The sequence below is a fragment of the Leuciscus leuciscus genome, assembly GCF_965113295.1.
Source record: "Leuciscus leuciscus genome assembly, chromosome: 5".
Classification (NCBI taxonomy): domain Eukaryota; kingdom Metazoa; phylum Chordata; class Actinopteri; order Cypriniformes; family Leuciscidae; genus Leuciscus; species Leuciscus leuciscus.
This window is the reverse complement of record NC_138729.1, coordinates 49,606,133-49,629,667: the sequence shown is the minus strand read 5'-3', so window position 1 is coordinate 49,629,667 and position 23,535 is coordinate 49,606,133. Positions and strand designations below refer to the sequence as shown.

General features: G+C 37.1%; 1 protein-coding gene across 2 annotated transcripts in view; it reads right to left on the bottom strand.

Moving 5' to 3' along the window:
• Positions 1–23,535, bottom strand: part of LOC309499703 (ras-specific guanine nucleotide-releasing factor RalGPS1) — a 156,733-nt gene that overhangs the window by 25,941 nt on the left and 107,257 nt on the right. For both annotated transcript variants that reach the window (XM_082171110.1, XM_082171109.1), the window contains exons 9-11: positions 16,179–16,316; positions 16,002–16,095; positions 3,861–3,928 (exon numbers count right to left, since the gene is read on the bottom strand). In XM_082171110.1, the coding sequence (XP_082027236.1) occupies positions 3,861–3,928; positions 16,002–16,095; positions 16,179–16,316 (300 nt within the window). The remainder of the gene's footprint in view (positions 1–3,860; positions 3,929–16,001; positions 16,096–16,178; positions 16,317–23,535) is intronic.

Below are 23,535 nucleotides of genomic sequence, written 5' to 3'. Positions count from 1 at the left end.
ATGGGGTCTTTTATAATATAATCGTACGGTGGCCGAGAGAGCTCAAAATGCTGCAACTGAAGAAAACACACCAAGACAACATCAGTTTAATATCACATGCTGCAAATACTCACAACGCAACCAAATACAGAAACACGCTGCAAATAGCACGTAAATGTTTCAAGGGACCCAAATAAGTGACGAACCTGGCTAGGGCCGCGTATTGTTCAATGTCTACTCCTCAACGGTGTTGTTGATGACCTGAAAGGTGAGAGTTTCTTGTTTGTTTTAACATCCTTGTGAGTATTTGCAGCGTGTGTCTGTATTGTGTTGCATTGTGAGTATTTGCAGCACATGTGTTGTCAAATTGATGAAGATGTTTTCCTAATTTGCATGTGTTTTTTTCTATTTGCATGTGTTTTCTTCAGGTGCAGCGTTTTGAGCTCTCTCGGCCACCGTACAATCTAATGTTTCTTTGCAACATACAGTATTCTGCATGTTTACAGTACAGATAGTGGATGAAAATCAATCATCAAGTGTTTATCATACATATGAACTCATTCAACAGTGTTTAAAAAACATCCCAAGTATAAGTACATTAAAAACTTCCAACTTCAAAAATTCATGTTTCATTCAATGCCATTTCGTTGTAAATGTTTGTGAAATCTACTAGCAATTTCTGAGAGAAAACAACAAATGTTTTTTTTTTTTCAGTGAAAAATGAGCAGAGCTGGAATCTACACATCTGTTGATTTGTTTAAAGGGGTCATATTATGCTCTTTTTCAGTATTGCTTTTGTTTTTGGGCTCTACTAGAACAGGTTTTCATGCTTGAATGTTCAAAAAACACATTATTTTCCTCATATTCTCCATTGTTGCAGCTCTTCTCTTCCCAGTCTGTCAGTAACGCTCTGTTTAGTTCCTGTCTCTATGAAGCCCCTCCTTCTGAAAAGCAAAGTGTGCTCTGATTGGTCGGCTGGCTCAGTGTGTTGTGATTGGTCAAGATCTTCGAGCGCGTTTGGGAAATGTCCCGCCTCTTACCATAACCGCCAGTTTCAACACACTACTAACTAACTCAACCAGACCCCGCCCCTTTATTATGCGTATGAATTATTTAAATGAGGAATATTGTGACGTGTTCGTTCCCTGAAGAAAACTCAAGACTACAACGGAGGTGTTTCAGGAAGTTCAGAAACACTGACACTGATATAGAGAAGAACTCCCGCTGGAGTGATTTGTGCTTTGTAACTTTGCAGAGCTTTTTCATGCTCAAACAGCAACATTACACACTAAAGAAATGTAAAAAAAAGCCTACTAGGTCCTCTTCGACATGTTTTAGTCACTACATCATACTTCAGTTTCTGTTATTTCATAGTTTTGATGACTTTACTATTATTGTCAAATGTGGAAAATAGTCATAATAAAGAATGGGGTGTGTCTGAACGCCTGGTCTGTGTTTTTATGTGTTTTCTGGCCTGAGTTTTGTGGACAGATCTCATTTCCTCGGCTGGACGTCCTGACAAACACATCTACTGGGTTACGTAACAGCCAGTCACCCTGAGACTCCAGGAAAGACCTTGTCCGCCCAATACGTGATGTGATGTAACCACAGGCATCTCATTCAATAAAAGAACAATTTATAAAACCCAAACATTGCTTTTATGTCACACATTGGCATTTTAGGATAAAATGATGAGGAAACAATGACGAATGAAAAGCCAAATGGTGCTAATATCCCAAGACCGCCGCGTTATATTACACTCGGTCGGATCATCTGGTGGTGATATTCAGATGGCATGATGCTACACTGGGGAAAAATGTCTAAGCATATGACGTCTTTTAACAATCAAAAACTTTAGGACTGCAATCACTACAAATGTTGTAGACGTTAACCTTAGGCCTTGGAATGAGAATAAAACATGTTAGTGAATGGCAAGAGAGGCTGAACGGTTACAGATCGTCTTGGAAACCACACAAACAACATCCAGATTAAGCTTTACGAACATGGAAAACTATATAGATTTGGTTTCAAGGCTCAGGAGTAAATGCCTAGAAACGATACACGTGTGGCTAGAACTCACGGGCAAGTGCTTTACAATAAGAGCATGTGCTTCAACATGCAGCATTTACAATGTAGGAATCTAAACAGTTCAAAGAGGATGAGAAATACACACCCATATGTTCATTATATTCATAACCGATCCTGAAAGTGCTCTCAGACTGCTTGAACTTTTGTTATATGTACCGTAAAATAATCTTATAACCGTTGTTGGCATTGATAAGCCAAATCACACATTAATTAGAGGAGTTAATGATTTAATTAATTAAACTAATCTACTATTTTTTGTTCAATTTCAGCACAAATGTGCTCATATGAGCAGTGGGCCAAAACACACACACTGTAGATTAGTCAAGTTAAGATTAAGCGTAAAATTATTATACCTAATGATTATATTATATTATACATATTTATGATTAACCATAGTAAATGAATGGTAAATTAATCACCAAAACATAACATCATATGATCCAAAAGTTTATTATCTCTGATGAAATATTTCTCACACTGCCTATAAAGATAAATTCAAGGCATTTCAAACCCAAAAATGAGTGATAAAAAGAAATTAATAGTATATTGAATAGAAAAAGCTTTTGGATGATGTCAGATATATTTGATGATTATATTTCGAAATTATTAAAAAATAATAATAAAATCTGTGAACTGTAAATCTGAGTTGTTTTTTTAATCTGTGTTTTCTGGGCTCAGTGACGGATGCCTCCATGTGGTGGTGTAATGTGGATTTGTGTTGTTATAACGAGGGATCCGTTGAGAGCCATTATGTGCTGTTTGTTTTCTCAGCCCACATTAGAGCCCATTCCAGTTCCCTTTGCTCTTTCAATGAGTCAAAGAGGACGGGCCTCCCTCGGCCCCTCAAAGCCCTTCATTAACTCTAACATCAGGGGCCAGTGACCTCATTCAGCCAGTCTAGAGAACTCAGATGGGACAACACAATGGATGCTTGGGGAAAAGACTAGGATTCCTTCTGTACAGTAAGTTGCATAGGCTATACATTCAAAAGTTTGAGGTCAGGAAAGACCCGTTCAAACCAAGAACAATAACTAAAGCACACCAACAGACGATATCGTCCTGTTAATTATAAGTTTTGTCATCTGCCACTTTAAATGCTCAAGCTCTTTAAAGAATGATGGATTCTGATTGGCTGTCAATGTTTTTTAGCGTTAATTAGCTGGAATAAAAAATGCATAAATTAATATCCTGGAAAATCATGTGCCAGTTTCCAATAATAAAAAATAAAAAAATAAAAAAATGAAGCAGCAAAACAAGTTTTTGACATTGATAATAATCAGAAATGTTTCTTGAGCAGCAAATTATAATGATTTCTGAAGGATCATGTGGGGGGGGGGGGGGGGGGGGGGGGGATCAGCTTTGATCACAGGAATAAATTACATTTGACAATATTTAATATTCAAATTTTAAATTCTAATAATATTTCACAATATGAGTGCTTTTTACTGTATATGAGATCAAATAATTTCAGACTTGTTAAGCTTTTGAATGGTAGTGTTCAGTTGTGTACGAGGCAAAGATATAGTTACATAAAATACTTCCTTCCATGAAACACAAGAGTAGCTTTGTTTGAAACCTTTGGTTGAACTATTCCTTTAAACCAAGCTAGGAGATGTTGATCTATCCTGTGTATAAATGTTCACAATTTTACTGCATTTTAGATCAAATAATAACAGCCTTGGTAAGCAAAAGAGACTTCTTACCGACCCCAAACTTTTGAATTGCAGTGTAATTTAAATGAGCATTATATAAGAGTAGAAATGATGAGATTTCGAGAGCACCAGCTGTCTTACCTGCGAGATCTTCTTTAGATGTGGCCATGCGTGGGGAGCTGGTCCCGGGTTCAATTTTTAGAGACAGTCTGTAATGGAAAGAACAAGCAAAAGTCTCACAAAAAAAACCTCCACAAGTTCCATGAAGCTTCAGGGTGGTTCATTTAATATTTCAAAACCAACTTATGTCTGGCTGAAGGTACAGAGTTTGAGCATGAATTTAGTTGAATAGGATCTGCCATAAACCCCAAATAACACGTGTTAGTGAAATCATAACATTTTACCCTCAACCAACAGCGCAACCTTAAGCACTCAGATTTATGTTACAGTAAAAGATGTCACTTTGAATAAAAAAAATTAAAAAAACATATCATGGAAAACAGGATTTTTCCTGCTCTTTCATATTAAAGAGTTTGATGAAGTATAGACACTAAAACTTTCCCCAGTGCACTAAAAACATTTCTTGAAAAGAAATGCAAAACGGATCAGAAATCATTATGATTATGACATCAAAACAAGCTCATTAATATATGTCCGCTTACATTTACATATTAACACCTAGTCAGTGTTCATCTACCTGACCTGCCCTAATGAGCCTGATTTCTGATTTCATCACTTGCAAAACAACAAATCTAACACCACTTCATCTTTCAAAACCCCTTCCCTATAAAAGGCTGTAACAGGCCTCTGAGGCGAAGTAACACCACACACAGTTCACGCTCACATTTGGCTTTACTAGTCACGTACTTGACCTGGAGGACACATTGAGAAACCCAAACGGGATCTGCTGGGCCGATAACATTTCACGATTTTATAGGGGAACAGAAGGGACTCATTGTTAACAATCCAATAAACTGAACTGTAATCTCTTATTTCCACACCATCAACTGCCATTCACATAATATGCAAAAGTAGTCTTTTTAATAGTGTTTTGGCACAATGTAAAGTGAGCTTTTGAAAGGAATGTGCAAAATAAACACAACGAAGCCAAAAGTTTCTGTATAGCTAAAACAGTAGATCATGGCGCTCGCAACGCAATGGTCACAGGTTCGATTCCCAGAGAATGCATGCATTTAAAAAAAGGATATAGATTCTGAGTCGCTTTAGATAAAAGCATCTGCCAAATGCATACATGCAAAAAAAAAACTTTTTCAAACACTGGTCAGTCTCAGCAAGATTTTTCTCAAAAAACTAGATTTTTGCATGACGCAAATTGGGATGTTAAGGTTTTGATTTTCTACATCTGTTGAGAATATGAGAACATGTGAGAGATGTGAGAACAAAAGGCCAAATTATCGACCAAATAATTAATGTTCCTAGAGCTCTACTTTAAAGGGGTCATGACATGGATTTTTCTTTTTTACAAATTGTTTCCTTGTAATGCTAATAAAATAAAATAAATTCCACAAAGAACAAAACAAATATACTGTGTATGTGGAAAAATTATTTTCAACCTTTTTTCTGATTTGTTCACAGTCATAATTAATGATTTGACATTCAATCTTATCTTCTTTTTAACAAATAGATGTGGCGTTATCAGTTTTCTGGTCTAGAATGCAGCAATTGGACATTTATTGACGCTTATGACCGAACAAGAGATCAATAACTGCGTGTCCTCTGTAATAATCAAATCATTGAATATTTTCAGATGGCTTAGACCACCCTATACATCTGCAGAAATGACATCCGTACGCCTCAGTCCAGGAAAATTAAACTGGATTTACACTAAAAATAAATAACACAAAACAGACTGCATCTATTGATAGCCAAAGAACAAAATGAAACCGCCAAAAACAGCAACTCAACAACCTGGAACAGTGTTCAGGGGATCTGTGAAAGAAAAGATCAGATTCTTTACGGATAACGCACTGTTTTTAAGGAAGTTGAAATATTCCGAGTCAGATAACCGGTGGGTGTGGAGAATTCCCTGGAGAAACGCTAATGACAGCAATCAATCATTCTCCTGTAATTTGCACTTAACAGCATTTCTCAGTAACGAAAACAAAAATCTTCACCAATGAGATTGGAGGTTGAGAGTTCAGAGAGCAGATAACGTATAACTATTCCAAACTTTAACAAGACTAACAGTTCTAGGCCTCAAAGACGAGCTTCAGACGAAGTGGCTGTTTCCAAACGGTAGGCAAAAAGATGCCGCCGACAAATCCTAAAGCAGCAACACATGTTTCCTGGGCAGATAAAACCAATCCCAGAGTGCACTGCGGCAAGCTCAGTCAACTTCTGTCAATACTGCAGAGTATGAGCTAATGCCATGTCTAATTTTAAAAAGGGATTATTTCAAGCAATTTTTGTGTGCAATGTGAACAGAAAGTGCACCCGGGAAGCTCTGCGATTATGATTTGCAATGCATTCACGTCAGAAACTAAATATGGAAGTAACCAAAACAAAACAATGCTGCACATTTACTGATATGCATTTAAACAATACAGTTGCATCACATTTATACAACCTAATAAGAATTATTAATGCATAGAATTGAACAAATAATTAAAGTTCATAAAGCTCTGCTTTAAAGGAGACAGCCCTAAAAATGAAAAGCAACTTCTATACACGTTTTTCAATTCTAATTTAGTTATAATTGCACTTTTATGTGTATAATTTCTCACCCCAGCGTACATAATAAAGTAAAAATAATACTAATTATTATAAGAATATAATAATTATTAACTAAAATATATGTAAATAAAAAAAATGCATATAAAAAATAAGATTTAACATAAGAAAATTCCTTACAGTTACAGTTATCAGTGCAGTATCTTTTATTGTTTATAAACTAAATAAATAAACTGCACATTAGTGATTTGTTCAGTCATTCTTATTTAACATCCCACATTATCTACTTGTTAACAAATTGTATAAAGGGGATCTTATTGATTTCTTATATCACTTTTTTCCATAGTAAGATTACAAGACATTTCTTTAAATCATTAAGAGGAGGAAAGTCTACATGCTAAAACAATAACACGTTTAGTGTGTATTAAAGGGAAATCTATAAGCATTTAAAAAATACACTCTTAAAGTTCTTTGATTGGCATTGATGGTTCAATGAAGAATCTGTAACATCCATGGAATATTTTCATTGCACAAAAAAAAAAAAAAAAAAGGTTCTTTAGATTTTATAAATGTTCTTCACACTAAGAAAAAAAGGTTCTTTTAAAGCGTAACTCTCGCCAAAATTCAACCTAGGGTCTTTTTGTTAATCTACCCGAGACAAACTTTTGTTTAAAAGCATAATTAGGATGGAAACGCCACTTTTAAGTTTGACCGTATTTTAGTTTTCGGTCAAATTGCCTTTTGAATGGGAGTGAATGGGGCACTTCTATGATAGCATCAAAATCACTATTTTTAAAACACTAAGAAGGCTCGACACAACATGAAACTGTGCTGGAAGTATCACCAGAGGCTCTACACATGAACTCCAGCATTGAGGACATTGTTTGTGTACACAGAGTTTACTAAAAAGAAAGAATTTTTTTACGACCACTTAGCATGCTCGGATCATGACCTCAATTTTTTTTTTTTGTATTCACATACCTAATGCCATAAAAGTCACCAAGTATCATAACCTTCCGATGAAGCTGTGATTTTTTAAAATTCAAAACAGAAAATTATTCGGTCAGAAGTGACCGAGGACCATCTATCACAGTGGCCCTCCAGGACCGAGTTTGAGGAACCCTGATTCCGACTTCCGGCTGACGGGTGAGCAGGGTACGCTGGCGCGCTCTGGCTGCCGCTCCTCTCTATCCGTTGTGATGCCGTGTGCTCTCTTCATGTTTGCCGGGAAATTGTTTTTCTTGGTGTTGGCCTGGTTGCTTTCTATCGGCTCTGTGGATTCACAGTTAGGTTTATTGGGAGCTGACGCAGACGAGGCTTTAATGAACATGGCCTTACAGTACACCTCTCGCCAGCTCTTATCCCTGAAGCGGAATTACTATCTGTCGGGGGACACCTATGACCACTGTGACAGGACTGGATTACTGCGGCCCAAGCGGTATATTCATCGGAGCACAGGACGAAGCTACATCTCTTCCTCGTCGTCCTCCATCCCAGTATTGAACTGTCGGCGAAGGATTACAAGACTGTCTTCCTCCGGGGTTGATTTTACTAACTTTTCTGCTCTGCCGTACGAGCGGCATTTCTGTGATGCGGTGTCTGCAAGCCCTTTAAAAGCCGCGCTACTAAACGCGCGCTCTGTGAACAACAAAGCTCTATTGCTGGCGGATCTTATCATGGACAAGAAGCTAGACTTGTTTTTCATCACGGAAACATGGCACAAACAGGACGATGGTTTTCTTTTTAATCAGCTGACTCCCGCGGGCTTCGGACTCATTGACGTTTCACGAACTACAGGTAGAGGTGGTGGTATTATAGTTCTTTACAAACTGCAATACAAGATTCACCCTGTATCTGTTCCTCCTTTTAAAACTTTTGAATGTCTTGTTTTAAATGTGTCTGATACTCACTCTGCTCTCCATTCTGCCATGGTCACTATCTATCGACCTCCTAAACTAAATAAGGACTTTCTGTCTGAGTTTGCTGATCTTCTCTCTATATTGTCCGTCAGATTTAAGAGAATTTTGATTCTGGGTGATTTTAACCTGCATGTAGATCAGAAAGCCTGTCCCTTGGCCAAGGATTTTCTATCACTCTTGGACTGTTTTAATTTTTCTCAGTTTGTAAATGTCCCTACTCACTGTAAAGGACACACGTTAGATTTAATTATTGCAAATGACTCATCTCTTTCTAATCTCTCTGTTGTGGATACTGGACTTTCTGATCATCTAGCTATCTTTTTTAATATTGAGACATTTCATTCTAGTAGAGAGACTTCACGAACTATTTCTTTCCGTAAATGGCAATCAATTGATCATGCTACCTTTGCAAACTCGACTGTATCTTCATTAGTTGGCATGTCTTCTGCTCCTCTTGAGGATAAAATTTCAGTATTTAATAATGTCCTTACAGCCAACTTGGACATCTTTGCACCCATAAAAACACGTAATGTTTCATTTGCACAGTCAGCCCCCTGGTATAATGGTGATTTGCGTACACAGAAGGCTGTGTGTCGGAAATTAGAGCGAAAATGGCGTCACTCTGGTTTAAATGTGTTCCACCAGGCCTGGAAAGATTGCTTGTCAAACTACAGAGTAGCCATTGAAACTGCAAGATCTGCCTATTTCTCAAATATTATTGATATTAATCAAAGCAATTCCAGGAAGCTCTTTCATACAATTAACAGTCTACTTAATGTAGATAGTGTCAGTTCTCTGACTTCATCTGGCTGGCTGTGTAATGAGTTTCTCAAATCTTTCAGTGAAAAAATTTACAATATTCGCACAAATATTCATTCCTTGCAGTCTGCCGATCTTACAGTTAATACTCCTAGGTTCTCTGGCATTCCTTTATCCAAATTTACTTTATTGCAACCTGAGATGCTTTGCAACCAGGTTTCTAGTATGAAAGCTACCACCTGCATACTTGATCCCATGCCTGGTGGCCTGTTTAAATCTTGCTTTGGTCCTTTATGTCCCTCAGTTCTTGCTATAATAAATGACTCTTTATCAATTGGGGAGGTGCCAGCAGCACTTAAAACTGCTGCAGTCACTCCTGTTTTAAAAAAGCAAAATTCTGATGTGAGAAATCTGTCAAATTATCGCCCAATCTCAAATCTATCATTTCTGTCTAAAATCTTGGAGGGTGTGGTTGCAGCTCAATTAAACAAACACTTAATTGAAAATAAACTATGTGAGCCACATCAATCAGGATTTCGAAAATTACACAGCACTGAGACTGCGTTGGTGAAAGTCGCTAATGACTTACTAATTGCCTCCGACTCCGGCTCCACGTCCGTTCTCATTCTCTTGGATCTCAGTTCAGCCTTCGACACTATTGACCATGCCCTACTACTCGATCGCCTCGAACATGTATTCGGCTTGTCAGAGACTGTTCTTGACTGGTTCAAGTCCTATTTCACTGACCGCAGTCAATTTGTTTTCATGGGTGGTTATAGGTCCAAAGTTGGTTCTGTTCATACGGGTGTTCCACAGGGGTCAGTCTTGGGTCCTTTACTCTTTAGTATGTACATCTATCCACTTGGTCAATTACTACAATCTCTCAACCTTAACTATCACCTTTATGCTGATGATACACAGATTTATATACATACTAGACCGGGTCAGCAAGTGAACGTTGGGCATCTTTCTAACTGTATTGCTGAGATAAAGACTTGGATGTCCAATAATTTTCTGTCTCTAAACGGCTCAAAAACAGAAGTTATGCTCCTTGGATCTCCACATCAACTGCGAAAGGTTGGGTCTCCTACTCTGTCTGTTGATGGCGTTGCACTGGAGTTTAAGACCAAATTAAAAAATCTGGGTGTCATTTTTGACGCCACACTGTCATTTGAGCCTTTTGTCCAGAATACAGTTAAGACATCATTTTATCATCTTAGAAATATAGCCCGGCTACGTCCTATGTTGTCCTTTTCGGTAGCTGAGAAGTTGATAAACTCTTTTGTCTTTTCGCGCATTGACTACTGCAATGGTCTTCTAGTTGGGGTTTCTAAATCATCATTGGATAAATTGCAATATCTTCAAAATTCAGCTGCTAGAGTACTTTCTGGGGCCAGGGCCAGGGACCATATAACCCCGGTCTTGGAGTACCTGCACTGGCTACCTGTTAGGTACCGTATTGATTTTAAAATCCTTATGCTGGCCTATAAATCTCTGCACAATCTGGCACCTCAGTATTTGACTGACTTATTAATCCCCTACACACCACGTCGCAATTTGCGCTCCTCTCAGAGTGGTCTTTTGGTTGTTCCGAAGACACGGCTTCGTACGTGGGGTGACCGAGCATTTTCTGCCTATGCTCCTAAGCTCTGGAATTCTCTCCCGGCTGACATCAGGGAAGCAAGTACATTAGTGACTTTTAAATCTCTTCTTAAAACATTTTATTTTAGGATTGCTTTTACATGAACTTGATTTTATGTGTTTATTTGTTTTGTATTTCCATTGTGTTTATTCATTTGCTGTTATGCTTGTCTGTAAAGCGCTTTGAGAAAGCTACTTTTAAAGGCGCTATACAAAATAAATTTATTATTATTATTATTATTATCTGAGGGTTAAAAGTGGAGTTTTCATTCTAATTATGCTTTTAAACAAAAGTTTGCCTCGGGTAGATTAACAAAAAGACCATAGGTTGCATTTTGGAGAGAGTTACGCTTTAAGAATGTTTTCTGAAAGGTTCTTTAGGGAACCAAAAATGGCATCTTTTAAGGCATCGCATTTTGGAAGCTTTATTTTTAAGAGTGCACATTTACATTAGCCTGGAAATCCAGACCTAAATCTGAAAGATTAATGGTCTGGCGTCGACTAATGAGAATCGTCCAGCTCGAGGGGCGGCACCAAGCATGTATTAGAAAATCTCACTGCACACAATAGGATAACACTACGACCAATCACAACAATAAACCCCATACGCTTAGCTACCAGCGGAGCTAACTGGTAGATTAGACTCTTGCCGTATCCGGTCGGCAAAACAGCAAAAACGCCCTTCTTGTAAAGGAACGATTCGAGCGCCGTCTTCTGTTCCTGTTTTAGATAAAAAGCCAAGTCTAACTAGTTCATTGTAGCGGCCAAAGTCGTTTTAAACAACTGGTGTTCATCCATAGCCATCTTGCAATGTTTATTAATGACTTCGACGTCACAGCGCTGTCGTTTAGCTCGCCTCTGTTTAGCTCCGCCTATATCAGATAACCCGATGTGATTGGTGCAGCTCAGATCGAGGGGCATATTTAATGAGCATCATTACTCGACACCAGAGTAACTCGCTGAGCAAATTCAACTTGTGCTCTCGCGAGAACTCTGGTTTACCAGGGTACATTTACATGGCAAATATGCAAAACGTTTCTACATTTGAAATAATGTAGAACTGTTCATTCAGCAGCCTCTGTGTCTGGTGTGTGAAGTTGATTTTCCACCCGAGTTCATGTGTAGTGTTTCCAGACCGGTGGATCTAGAGCCGGCCGCTTCTTTCATGTTCTCAACCCATCCAGAACACTGGCACTGGAACAGAAAGTGAGATGGCTAGTGGTGATGAGGGAGGCTGGGATTTGGAGATTTGTCGGGTCAGGATAAAGCCAGCAGAATGATGTCAATTCTGGATGAACTTCAATAGCACACCCTACGGTTTCCATGCGTTTGTGGCCATGGGAGGTCGTAACGGGGTCACAGACGAAAGTCACCGTGGAGACCACATGAGAACCGCCGACTATCATCATGATCCACTCGCACTTTTTTATCTCTTCTGGAGATTTGGACTTCAGCCCATCTCACCCGCAATAAAACAGCCTTGAGCTGTGCAAAAAACACCCTGGAGATTTCAGATACGGCAAACCACAAATAACACTCATGACAGATGCTCAGAGTTCCTTCGTTGTATAAGCAGCTGGATCAGCCACTTTAAAAATGTATTATTGCAGGTCTTTTTATTGTGACTTTAACAGAATACAGTTACAGTTACTCAACAACGAGAAAGACCTGATGGCTTGAATGACTACAACTTACGTTGAATACGTGCCTAGACTTCGAACAACGCACAACTAAACAACACAATTTGAATTGTTTTGCAATGCTTTCTTACTGTTGAGGTTTTGTAGAAGTACAAGAATGACTTGTGATAGTTTGGACGTTAAAATAGGTTGAAAATTACCAGAGGTGGACAGTAACAAAGGACATTTACTTGAGTACTGTACTTAAGTACACTTTTTGAGTATCTGTACTTTACTTGAGTATTCTTTTTTCTGGAAACTTTTTACTTTAACTTCACTACATTTGACAAATTTCACAAATTATTGTACTTTTTACTCCACTACAATTCTGTCACGGTCCTTGAGTAGAAAGGAGTAATGTCAGTCAGGGGATGATTTTGGTTGGAAATTAAAGTCAGTATGACGTCAGAACCCGATTGATGTTGGTTTCTGACGTCAACCCGATTTTCATTTACAACGTCTGTCCAACATTGGAGATTAATGTCAATCTGGCATTGGATTCTGACATCAACCTGATTTTCATTTTGGTCTTCTAACTGTGAAATTCGTCATAGATTCAGAGGCATAATATACTGTAAGTATTACATACATACAACAATAATAAAATAATGCATTGACATTTACTTTTTACTTTTGATACTTAAGTACTTTTAAAACAAGTACTTCTGTACTTTTACTTAAGTAAAAATCGGTCTTTACAACTTTTACATGTAACGGAGGAATATTTGACCAGTAGTATCTGTACTTTTACTCAAGTAAGGAAGTTGTGTACTTTGTCCACCTCTGAAAATTACAGTAAAATCTGTACCGTTTCCCGCTTGTATAAAATATAAAAATACATACACTCACGGCCACTTTATTAGGTACAATTGTTCAGATGTTCAGTAAAAATCCTTATTGTTGAGCCTTGACTTTCATTTTTTCTTTCCTGGTTACATAACACCATTTTAAAGTCTGTTTCTCCCCAAACCTGTGTATAAAGCACGTGAAACTGAAGACCTCTGATTAAAAAGACATTTAACTGATTGTCCGTCGTCAGCACAGGATTCGGTCCAAGCCAAGAAAACAATGATTTCCGATGAGCTAAATGAAAGAGTGATGTTGGGATGTGTTTATGTCTGAGTCTTTCACGGATGACCGTCCACAGGAAACACATTTGCTTTCAGACAGGTATAACAGCACTGTGAAACATGATGCTTTTGTTTTAAATCTGTTAAAGTTGACAGTTAAAGGATAATTGAATTTTATAAACGCAACACCAGATAATATTCCATAATTTTGTGCTAATATGATTGCTTCAACAGACGAATGCTCTTTAGCACGGGTGTATCAGGATATTGGACTCAGTATCACATTTCCCCTCACATGTTGAGACATTAATATCGGTAATGTACTTCTGATACAGCGCATGCCAATGATAACAGCCTCTTCAATGTTGAGACGAGCGGCCCACAGATGATCACTCATCCCGCAGGATAAACATTTAAATCCAGCATGATCAATGGCTCTTTTAACTCTCTCTGATGAATTGCTAATTCACAAACTTACTTCACAGCTGTTCATGGTGGAATGAGGTCGAGGAGAACTTCAGAAGTTCACACTAAAACAAAGACAGAACTACTGCATTCTCTTTGAAATGGGCATTAAAGCTTCTGGTTAAAGTTGTAGCAACTAATAACTGCTGATTACAATAATTCTACAGACACCACAACTGGATCTTATCCCTGAGATTTGTGTTCATGTTCACATCAGCTAAATACAGTGTTCAACCCTCTATTTAAAAGGACAGTTCTCCCAGAAATACAAATTCGTTACAAACCTGTTTGACTTACTTTCTTCTGCTGAACACAAAGAAAGATATTTTGAAGAATATTTCTGTTGTTTTTTTCTGTTCAGTTGAAGTCAATGGGACAATTGTTTTATTTTTTGTTTGAACTTTCTAAAATCAGTGCCTCATGACTAGAGAAAAACAGATGAAATGGGCAGCACAACTGTTTTCAACATTGATAATAATCGGAAATGTTTCTTGAGCATCAAATCATCATGTTAGAATGACTTCTGAAGGATCATGTGACACTGAAGACTGGAGTAATGATGCTGAAAATTCAGCTTTGCATCACAGGAATAAATTAAATTTTGAATTGTAAAAATATTTCACAATATTACTGTTTTTACTGTATTTTTAATCAAATAAATGCAGCCTTGGTAAGCAGAAGAGGCTTCTTTCAAAAACATAAAAAAATCGTAATTATTCAAACTTTTGACCAGTAGTGTATACTTCCAAGAGCACAACAACCAAGCGGCAACCTCCCTGTCTCGCTCTTGAAACCAACACGGAAGTGAATTCAACGGCAATTCATCAACTGGCCGCTTGAGGCTGGCTGCAAAAGTGAGTCAAATCTGTATCTCCCCCATGTTAAAATACCCAACTTTACAGCAAAAAAAAAAACACGTTTACAGCCCGGTGCAAAAAGTTGCTTTGGTCTATATAGCTTATTTTTCCCTTCATGGCAACTGTGAGGGGGGTGATTTTTTTATAACTCATCCGTTTACATTATATTAGGCCTTGAAGTTCTGCATAATTAAGGGTGTCCACTTTTGAGTGACAGGTGGATACCCACTGCTGTGGTCATTAGTCATCATTAGCCGTTTGTCTGCTGTTTGTTAGCCGTCACGTTACCTCAGTTTATTGTCTGACTGTAAAAATAAATAAATTCGGGAGTGACGCGCTGCCAAGATGGCGACGGTCGGCCATGCCCACTTTAGGCTTCAAAAACGGTCTTCAGAAACCTACGGGTGACATCACGGACACTACGTCCATATTTTTTTACAGTCTATGGCAACAACACAAAACAGGTTGAAAAATGGTGACCTTGTCCTTTAAACTAAGGCATTATGGTCATTCTGACTCTAACCAATCAGATCGCAAGATTCTGCAATATATACTATCATAACCAATCACAGAATTAAAAATAAAATGGTCTGAAAATGTTGCTAAAAAACATGCAATCATTGCAATTTAAACACAATTCTGACCCAGAATTGCTGGAAACATAAAGTACATAAACGTTATATGATTTAGAACAATTGCATATGAGGATTTATATCTCATTGTTTGTTCCACCATGTGTTTGGACTCACTCGGCCTAAACCCTGCTGAGTTTAAGCAATGCAATTTCATGTTGCTCAAACTCACAGAACACCCAGTGTTTTTAATAAAAACACATTGCATTTGTGTAAAACACTATTTAATGGTACAATCAAAATGTCTTAAGGCGGTTACAGTTTCACCACATTTATGTGATGACTTTGCTTCTTACTGTGCCGACCACCCAAAAATCTAATCACGGTGTTGTTTGCCTATAAAAGCAGTGACCCGTGAATTCCCAGTGTCAAATGCCTAGGGATGCCCGTCTAGAAAAAAACAAACGCAATCATGCGCTATTAAATCATGGGTCTGGCCGACGGGTCGCCCTCGCTCTGGGCTTCTGGTGCCACGCGTTCTGCTAAAGTCATCATGCTGTTTGAAGGAGCTCCACTGCAAGTTAAATCCCTTTGCATTTTACCTTTGAGACCACGAGCCCCTCACTTACTTGAAATTGTCGTCTTCCACAAACTTTTGAAGCTCCTCGATGTAGCGAACAGACATCAAGTACTTCTGCACATGCGGGAGCGTCACGAGGTGATCTGTGAGGAGGAGGAGGGTATATATAAACACACATGTATATCAATCTGAAATTCCCCCACAGATTTCAGGAAAACGAACTGACCGTATGTGCAGGACACCTGGAGGTCAGAGATCACCCGCAGGATGTTGTTCATCTGATTGGTTCTCTGCTGAGTCTCAATGATGCTGTCAGACGCTGGATAGGCCGAGTCGATGTAAATCATGTCCAGCAAGTAGATCCCTGTGTGTGAGGAATGGAAAAGACACAGACGCATTAAAACAGAAGTATTAATAACATTTATGGATAAACCGATATACAAATTTAGGCTGATATGATACTGATAATAATGACCCAAGATGATGTATCGCCATGAAAATATTTATTTTGTCATTATCACCAGCTGACTGCACATTATCTGTCTTATTTAATCCTAAAATAAGAATAAGAATAATAAGTTAATAAATAAAATAAAATGTATTTACTTTAAATATATTTGTAATTCATTAATTCAATTTTATTCAAACAATGTTTTTAGAAAAAAAAAACGTTTTAAATAAATTTATTTAAATGTATTTAACATGTATTTTAAATTGTGTAAATAAATGTATGTATTTTAAATATAATATAATATAATATAAATATATATAAATAAATGTAGTTTATAAATAAACTTAATGTGTCTGGATTTTTTTATTTTTTTTATTTTAGTTAATAAATTTAAACAATTTATTTGAAATTATTTAAGCAAATGTATTTAAATGAACAAATACATTTATTTACATAATCATTTATAAATGTATTTATTGAAATATTATATATTTATATCATCATAAATAAACAGTTAATAAATAAACAATGTGTTTGGGGAAAAATTATTACATTTATTTGAATAAATAAATAAATAAATATTTTTTTTGAAAATATTTAAATAAATGTAAATAAATAAATACTTTTTTCTTTATTTAAACTTAATTGTTAGGAAAAAATATTTAAATACACGAATTTATTTGAAATGAAAGAAAGGAAGAAAGAGAGCTAGCACAGATACACAATAGTCTCTGTCAGTGCACTACATGCTGGTCTCTGCACAGACATCTGCTAATACAGCAGAAATACTCTATTTACACACGTAAAACTTTAAGAATGCTTATTTAAAGTCTAATAAAGAGATTGAGATATACTGTACAGTAGCACCGTCATGCATGGTTATGCTACATTACCTCAGTTAATCTGTGATACACATGATACCTACTGACTAACAAGAACCAGACATATACAGCAGGAACAACTGACTCTCCTGGCATTCATTTTTCCCAGAATGCATCTTAGAAATTACACAACTGCACAGCATTCACAATTACATCATTCTGCAAGTTGCTCAAAGAGTAAAACATGCGATGAGATGAAAAACGATCATGTGGAGATCTGAGGGAGAGAATAACATGTCACATGAGTATCTTTAATATCAGGCTGTGTTTGTGATTGAAAGCATACTAGCACTGTCAACACACTCCAGTATAAACTTCACATTGTTCCACTTTCTTTGTTTTGTGTGTGTGGAACATAAAATAAGATTTTAGACAAAGTCTAAGCTGGATTTGTATGGCTAAGCTCCAAATAAGTAAACATCCGTTTGACAATATAAACTAACTACATACATAAACAAATAAATTACTATGAGTTGAAATTATTTTAAACAAAAAAAACATGCTTTGGTAGATTATACAGTGCTATGCATAAGTTTAGACACCCATGCTAAAGTTGCCTAAAAAGAGGAATAAAAAATAATCTTTTGGAAATTGAACTTAATGCCTTAATTAAACAAAATAGGAACAATCCAACCTTTAAGGACACCAATTTTCTTTGTGAATGAATAATGTATCGTAAATAAATAAATGTTCTTCCTTAAAATACAGGGTGCATAAGTCTGGACACCCCTATGTTAAATTCCCATAGAGGCAGGCAGATTTTTATTTTTAAAGGCCAGTTACTTCATGGATCCAGGATACTATGCATCCTGATAAAGTTCCCTTGGCCTTTGGAATTAAAATATCCCCACATCATCACATAGCCTTCACCATACCTAGAGATTGGCATGGAGTACTTTCCATAAGATCATCTCTCAATGCAAATCAAACCAGCTATTAGGCTAACTGAAATAAAACCATGCCAATCTCTAGGTATGGTGAAGGCTATGTGATGATGTGGGGCTATTTTAATTCCAAAGGCCAAGGGAACTTTATCAGGATGCATAGTATCCTGGATCCATGAAGTAACTGGCCTTTAAAAATAAAAATCTGCCTGCCTCTATGGGAATTTAACATAGGGGTGTCCAGACTTATGCACCCTGTATTTTAAGGAAGAACATTTATTTATTTACGATACATTATTCATTCACAAAGAAAACTGGTGTCCTTAAAGGTTGGATTTTTCCAAAATTGTTTAATTAAGGCATTAAGTTCAATTTCCAAAAGATGTTTTTTGTTCCTCTTTTTAGTCAACTTTAGCATGGGTATCTAAACTTATGCATAGCACTGTAAGTATGACAAAAATTATGACAAAATGAGATTATGAGATACTTATATCAAACTAATATCATACTAAAATACATAATAATGAGATGAAAGTCAAAATTATGAGATATAAGGTCATAATTATGGCATAAAATGTCAATTATGACATCAGTTCAGCTCTCGTAATTTAGACTTATGTTATACAATTTAAATTTATGTCATAATTATGACTTTTTAAACTCCTAATTTCAACTTTTTATCTTCTACTTATGACGTTTTATGTCATGATGATTTACAAAAGCATGTTTTTTTCTTATGTGGTGGTAATGGACAAATGTGTGTTTCACGGAGGAAGAAAAATAATACAGGACTGTAATGACATGCAGGCGAGGAGATGATGACAAAATGTAACATTTTGTGTGAACTACTTCCTTTAATTAGATTATCTTCAATTATAAACTAAAGTCTGAATTAAACTGGAGAGATGCTGAGACGAGTGTTCAGTGATCCTCAATAAGAACCACTGGAGAAACTCAGCTGTGGAAAGAATGAAGAATGGTTTTCCATCCGGACAGCTGAGGTCTGGAGAGTGAGAGCATCAGAGAGCATGAGGCATTGCTGGAGGAGATGGCATGGCCTCCCGAAACTTCAGATGGGTTTCTCTACTTCACTTCTGCCAGTGTGCACGGCATTGTTCAGAAAAGTCGCTCTAAAACTCTATATACAGCATATGTTAGATGACTAAGTTGTAAGACTAGCCTAAGCAGTTTATGCAACCAATCTCTGCACTTCTTTGTCACTAATTTCCAAGAAAAATAGATAAAATCACATCGTCAGAAACAAAATATTTTATTTTAATCAAAGTGCCCCATTTATGCTATTTGAAATGTTCCTAATTTAGAGGTCTCCTGGGTTTACAGGCATCCCAAAAAAAAAAAAAAAAACCTTTAATTTCTCATCATATGTGTGTCCACCAAAGTGTTTTTAGCCAGTTGAAAATGCGAGGCGCTCTGCTGAAAACGCCTAGCTGTGGGCGCTTGAGAGCATTTGGCAGCATTGCGGTTTTTTTCCAGTTGAGACACTTTGCTCGTTATGATACGTAATATCTGCGAAAGTGTTACTAGTATCTCATTTCACACATATTTTGTTTCTGTGTTGATTCTATATTAAAACGTCAATACAATGTAATGTATTTTCTCTGACTCTTGTTTTAAATGATTTTGTTGATTGGACGGTTGGGTAAAAAGTGACAGTGATGACAGCTCTGCATTTTACCCAAAGTTGAACATTCTTCAACTCTCTGCGACCTGTAAAAAACGCTGAACGCTCAGCGCTTCAGCATGAAAAAGACGGTCAGTGCCTTGTTACGCTCATGGCGTTTTAAAAACGTGGCGCTCCCATTTTAAAACAATTGAAAAAACACGCCAGCTGCGTGAACAAAACGCTTTGGTGGACACACGGCCATACGTTGCAACATCAGCTATTTTCTCACTGTGTCTGAGATGGTTCGTTTCTAAGATTCGGTCTATCTAAGCCCCTCCTTTCTGAGAGCTTCCTTTTCTCTGATTGGTCAGATGGTTCAGTCTGCTGTGATTGGTCGACACCTTTTACCATATCTGAATTTTAGCTGCTGCTGCTTCCAAATGTAATGTCTAGTACAGGAGTTTTCTTGGATGTTCTCAGATGAGCTTAAACACAATGAATCTTTGAATGAAAACACCATGTTTATCTTTACTGGGGAAAAAGTGGCTGGTACTTTAGCAAATAAATGTTCCAATGGAAACCACATGGCTGGATTCAAACTGAGAGGAAGTCCTCACAATCTAATAAAAGCATAAACCAAACTAATATATAAAACAAGGCGCGTAGTCAAACGGCGGTGCCCTGGTAGTGATTAGCAGAGCATTATTTGAGCAAATGTCCTGGAGGGTTTGTTTAATGTGTTTAATGGTTATTTATGGAGCTCTGGATAAACTTCTCCAGGGTGCTTCTCCTCAACAAAACAGATGGAGATGTTCATATGAAGAATCATGTTTTCTGTGCTGTTAACAAACTGATATTTAGATATAAATGACCCGTATCAGTGACACAGCATGAGAGACACCTGCACTCATTTTTCTTTGTCCATCCATCCGTCCATCCATCCATCTATCTATCGTTCTATCATCCATTATTCTATCATCCATCCATCATTATATCGTCCATCTATCCATCATCCATCCGTCTACTGTTCTATCATCCATCCATTCATCTACTGTTCTATAATCCATCCTCAATCCATATATCCATCCATCCATCAGTCTACTGTTCTATCATCCATCCATCTATCCATCCATCTGTCTACTGTTCTATCATCCATCCATCGTTCTATCATCCATCATCCATCCGTCTACTGTTTTATCATCCATCCATTCATCTACTGTTCTATAATCCATCCTCAATCCATATATCCATCCATCAGTCTTCTGTTCTATCATCCATCCATCCATCCATCCATCCATCCGTCTACTGTTCTATCATCCATCCATCTATCCATCCATCTGTCTACTGTTCTATTATCCATCCATCCAACCATCGTTCTATCATCCATCCATCCATCCATCCGTCTATTGTTCTATGATCCATCCATCTATCCATTCATCTGTCTACTGTTCTATCATCCATCCATCCATCGTTCTATCATCCATCCATTCATCTACTGTTCTATAATCAACCCTTCCATCAATCCATATATCCATCCATCTACTGTTCTATCATCCATCCATCTATCCATCCATCTGTCTACTGTTCTATCATCCATTCATCTGTCTACTGTTCTATTATCCATCCAACCATCGTTCTATCATCCATCCATCTATCATTATATTGTCCATCCAGCATTCTATCGTCCATCTATCTATCATCCATTCATCCATCCATCCATCCATCGTTCTATCGTCCGTTCATAAGAACAACGATCATAAAGTTCCTAAGAACAAGAATTATTTGAAATAGATTTTTATGTACCATCATAAAAGTCTTCTCTGATCAATTTGATGAATAAAAGTATGAATCTAGACAAGATCAGCTTCACTTAAATGGAAGCAAGTGAAGTAAAGCATATATTTTAACCTAATCCAAATAAAGCAATAAACCAATCAGAAATGTAATTCAAGTCGATGAGTTGAGAATACAACATCTCCACACATCAGTTCAATCCCGCACTGACCGACCTCGACAGATTCTGAGTCACACTATGGCCACGTCTACACCATGACATCACCACTCAACATGACAGCGACGCCAAGCAACATAATCAACATCTATTCTCTGCCATTGTATTACCAAATCCAGGCTGTTTCCAGGCACAACGTCTGTGAATGGTTCAGCTTCTTTATGAAACACAGAAATTCTTATTTCCTTTTTATATTGGGGTGTTCTAATCTGCAGATTCAGCCGAATGCTTCTGCTAAACAAAGACGGAAACTCTGTTTGACAACATTGGTTGAAGGTTGTGGGAAGCAGTTGCACGAGCAGTAACACACACTGAGTTGGAGTTTCCAGCTCACCTTCTGTCTGGTTCGTGTGAGTTTTGTTTAAGGTCATCTTTTGTTTTTCCAGGAAAAAGCTGATGAAGGATTCGCTGATGAGATGTTCAGACTAAACAGGATCAGGGTAAAGCTCTCTGGTTCCCTTAAAAGGCAGCAGTGTGCCATCTTACATAACCCTCATGCACGCTCCTCTTCAGAGTCTTAAAACACACGAAGACCTGTCGGATCCAACAGATCCTTTCTTCTATTGCAACATTCACCTTGGACAGCACAGCTCCGCATCATGTGTTGTTCTTATTACACAATCAGAGCCGTTTGCCCAAAGAGACCATGAAAACGTGCTGAAGCAAAGCTCACAAAATTGCCGTTTGCTTCCAAGTCTGATCATCCAACACAAACCAGGTCTTTGCACAATGAGCTCTGGGTTTGATCATCCCAATGCTCTTTGTCTGATGTGTTTTATAGCTACACGTCTGCACAAGTTACTGTCTTTGATAAAAAAGTTATATTCTTGCAATCCAGACTGTTTGGATTGTTCCTCTTTATTCTGAGCTTAACCATGAGTGAACATTTGTCATGCATAATCATACATGCAAGTGACAAACAAATACAATGATCAAATTGTTAATTGCAATTTGTATGGCCGTTAATCATTAGCAAAATGACGGTCCTAACCACATCCATGAAGCAAACCAGCACTGAACAACAATGAAACACATAGAGCACTGATAGAAAAAGAAGTCTTGATGATTTATAAGCGCTGAAACATCTTTAAACATGTTTGACAAAACTGCAGCCAGGCAATGAGCTCATCCAACAGTTTCCATACACACAAACCAGTGTCACTAATTAAAAACACCACACAACTGACTGACCTGTAAGGGAAACATTTATTTTTAATGTTTTCTTTTAATATATATAAAAAAAATCATAATATATCAAATATATCATTTATATGAATGCCATTGATAACTTTATTGTATTGTACCAGATAAGCACTGCTCTGACTGTAAAAATGTGAAAGATATACTTTTAGGGCAGGGTTTACCAAACTAAACCCAATAATTAATTAAATCATAAAATATCAAATTAAATAAAAAAAAATCCAAATAAAACACTTACTAAAAGGATAAATGTTTCATGTGTTTACCTGCATGTTGTGTGACCATTACACGACATCAGAGAACCGTGAACATGTACTATATTTTACTGAAATATTATGTTTTAAATTTACTGAAATATAACATTTTAAAACATAATTTCAAGTAAATGTTTTATGTCAATAAGGTTTGGCTGACAAAAAAGTAGGAACTTTAGCGTAAAACATTATTGGAGTGTGTTTTACAAGAAAATACTACTTCAGTCTTTCAACATTTAATTCAATCTGTTACCTGCCATTTCTTTGTAATTATTTGT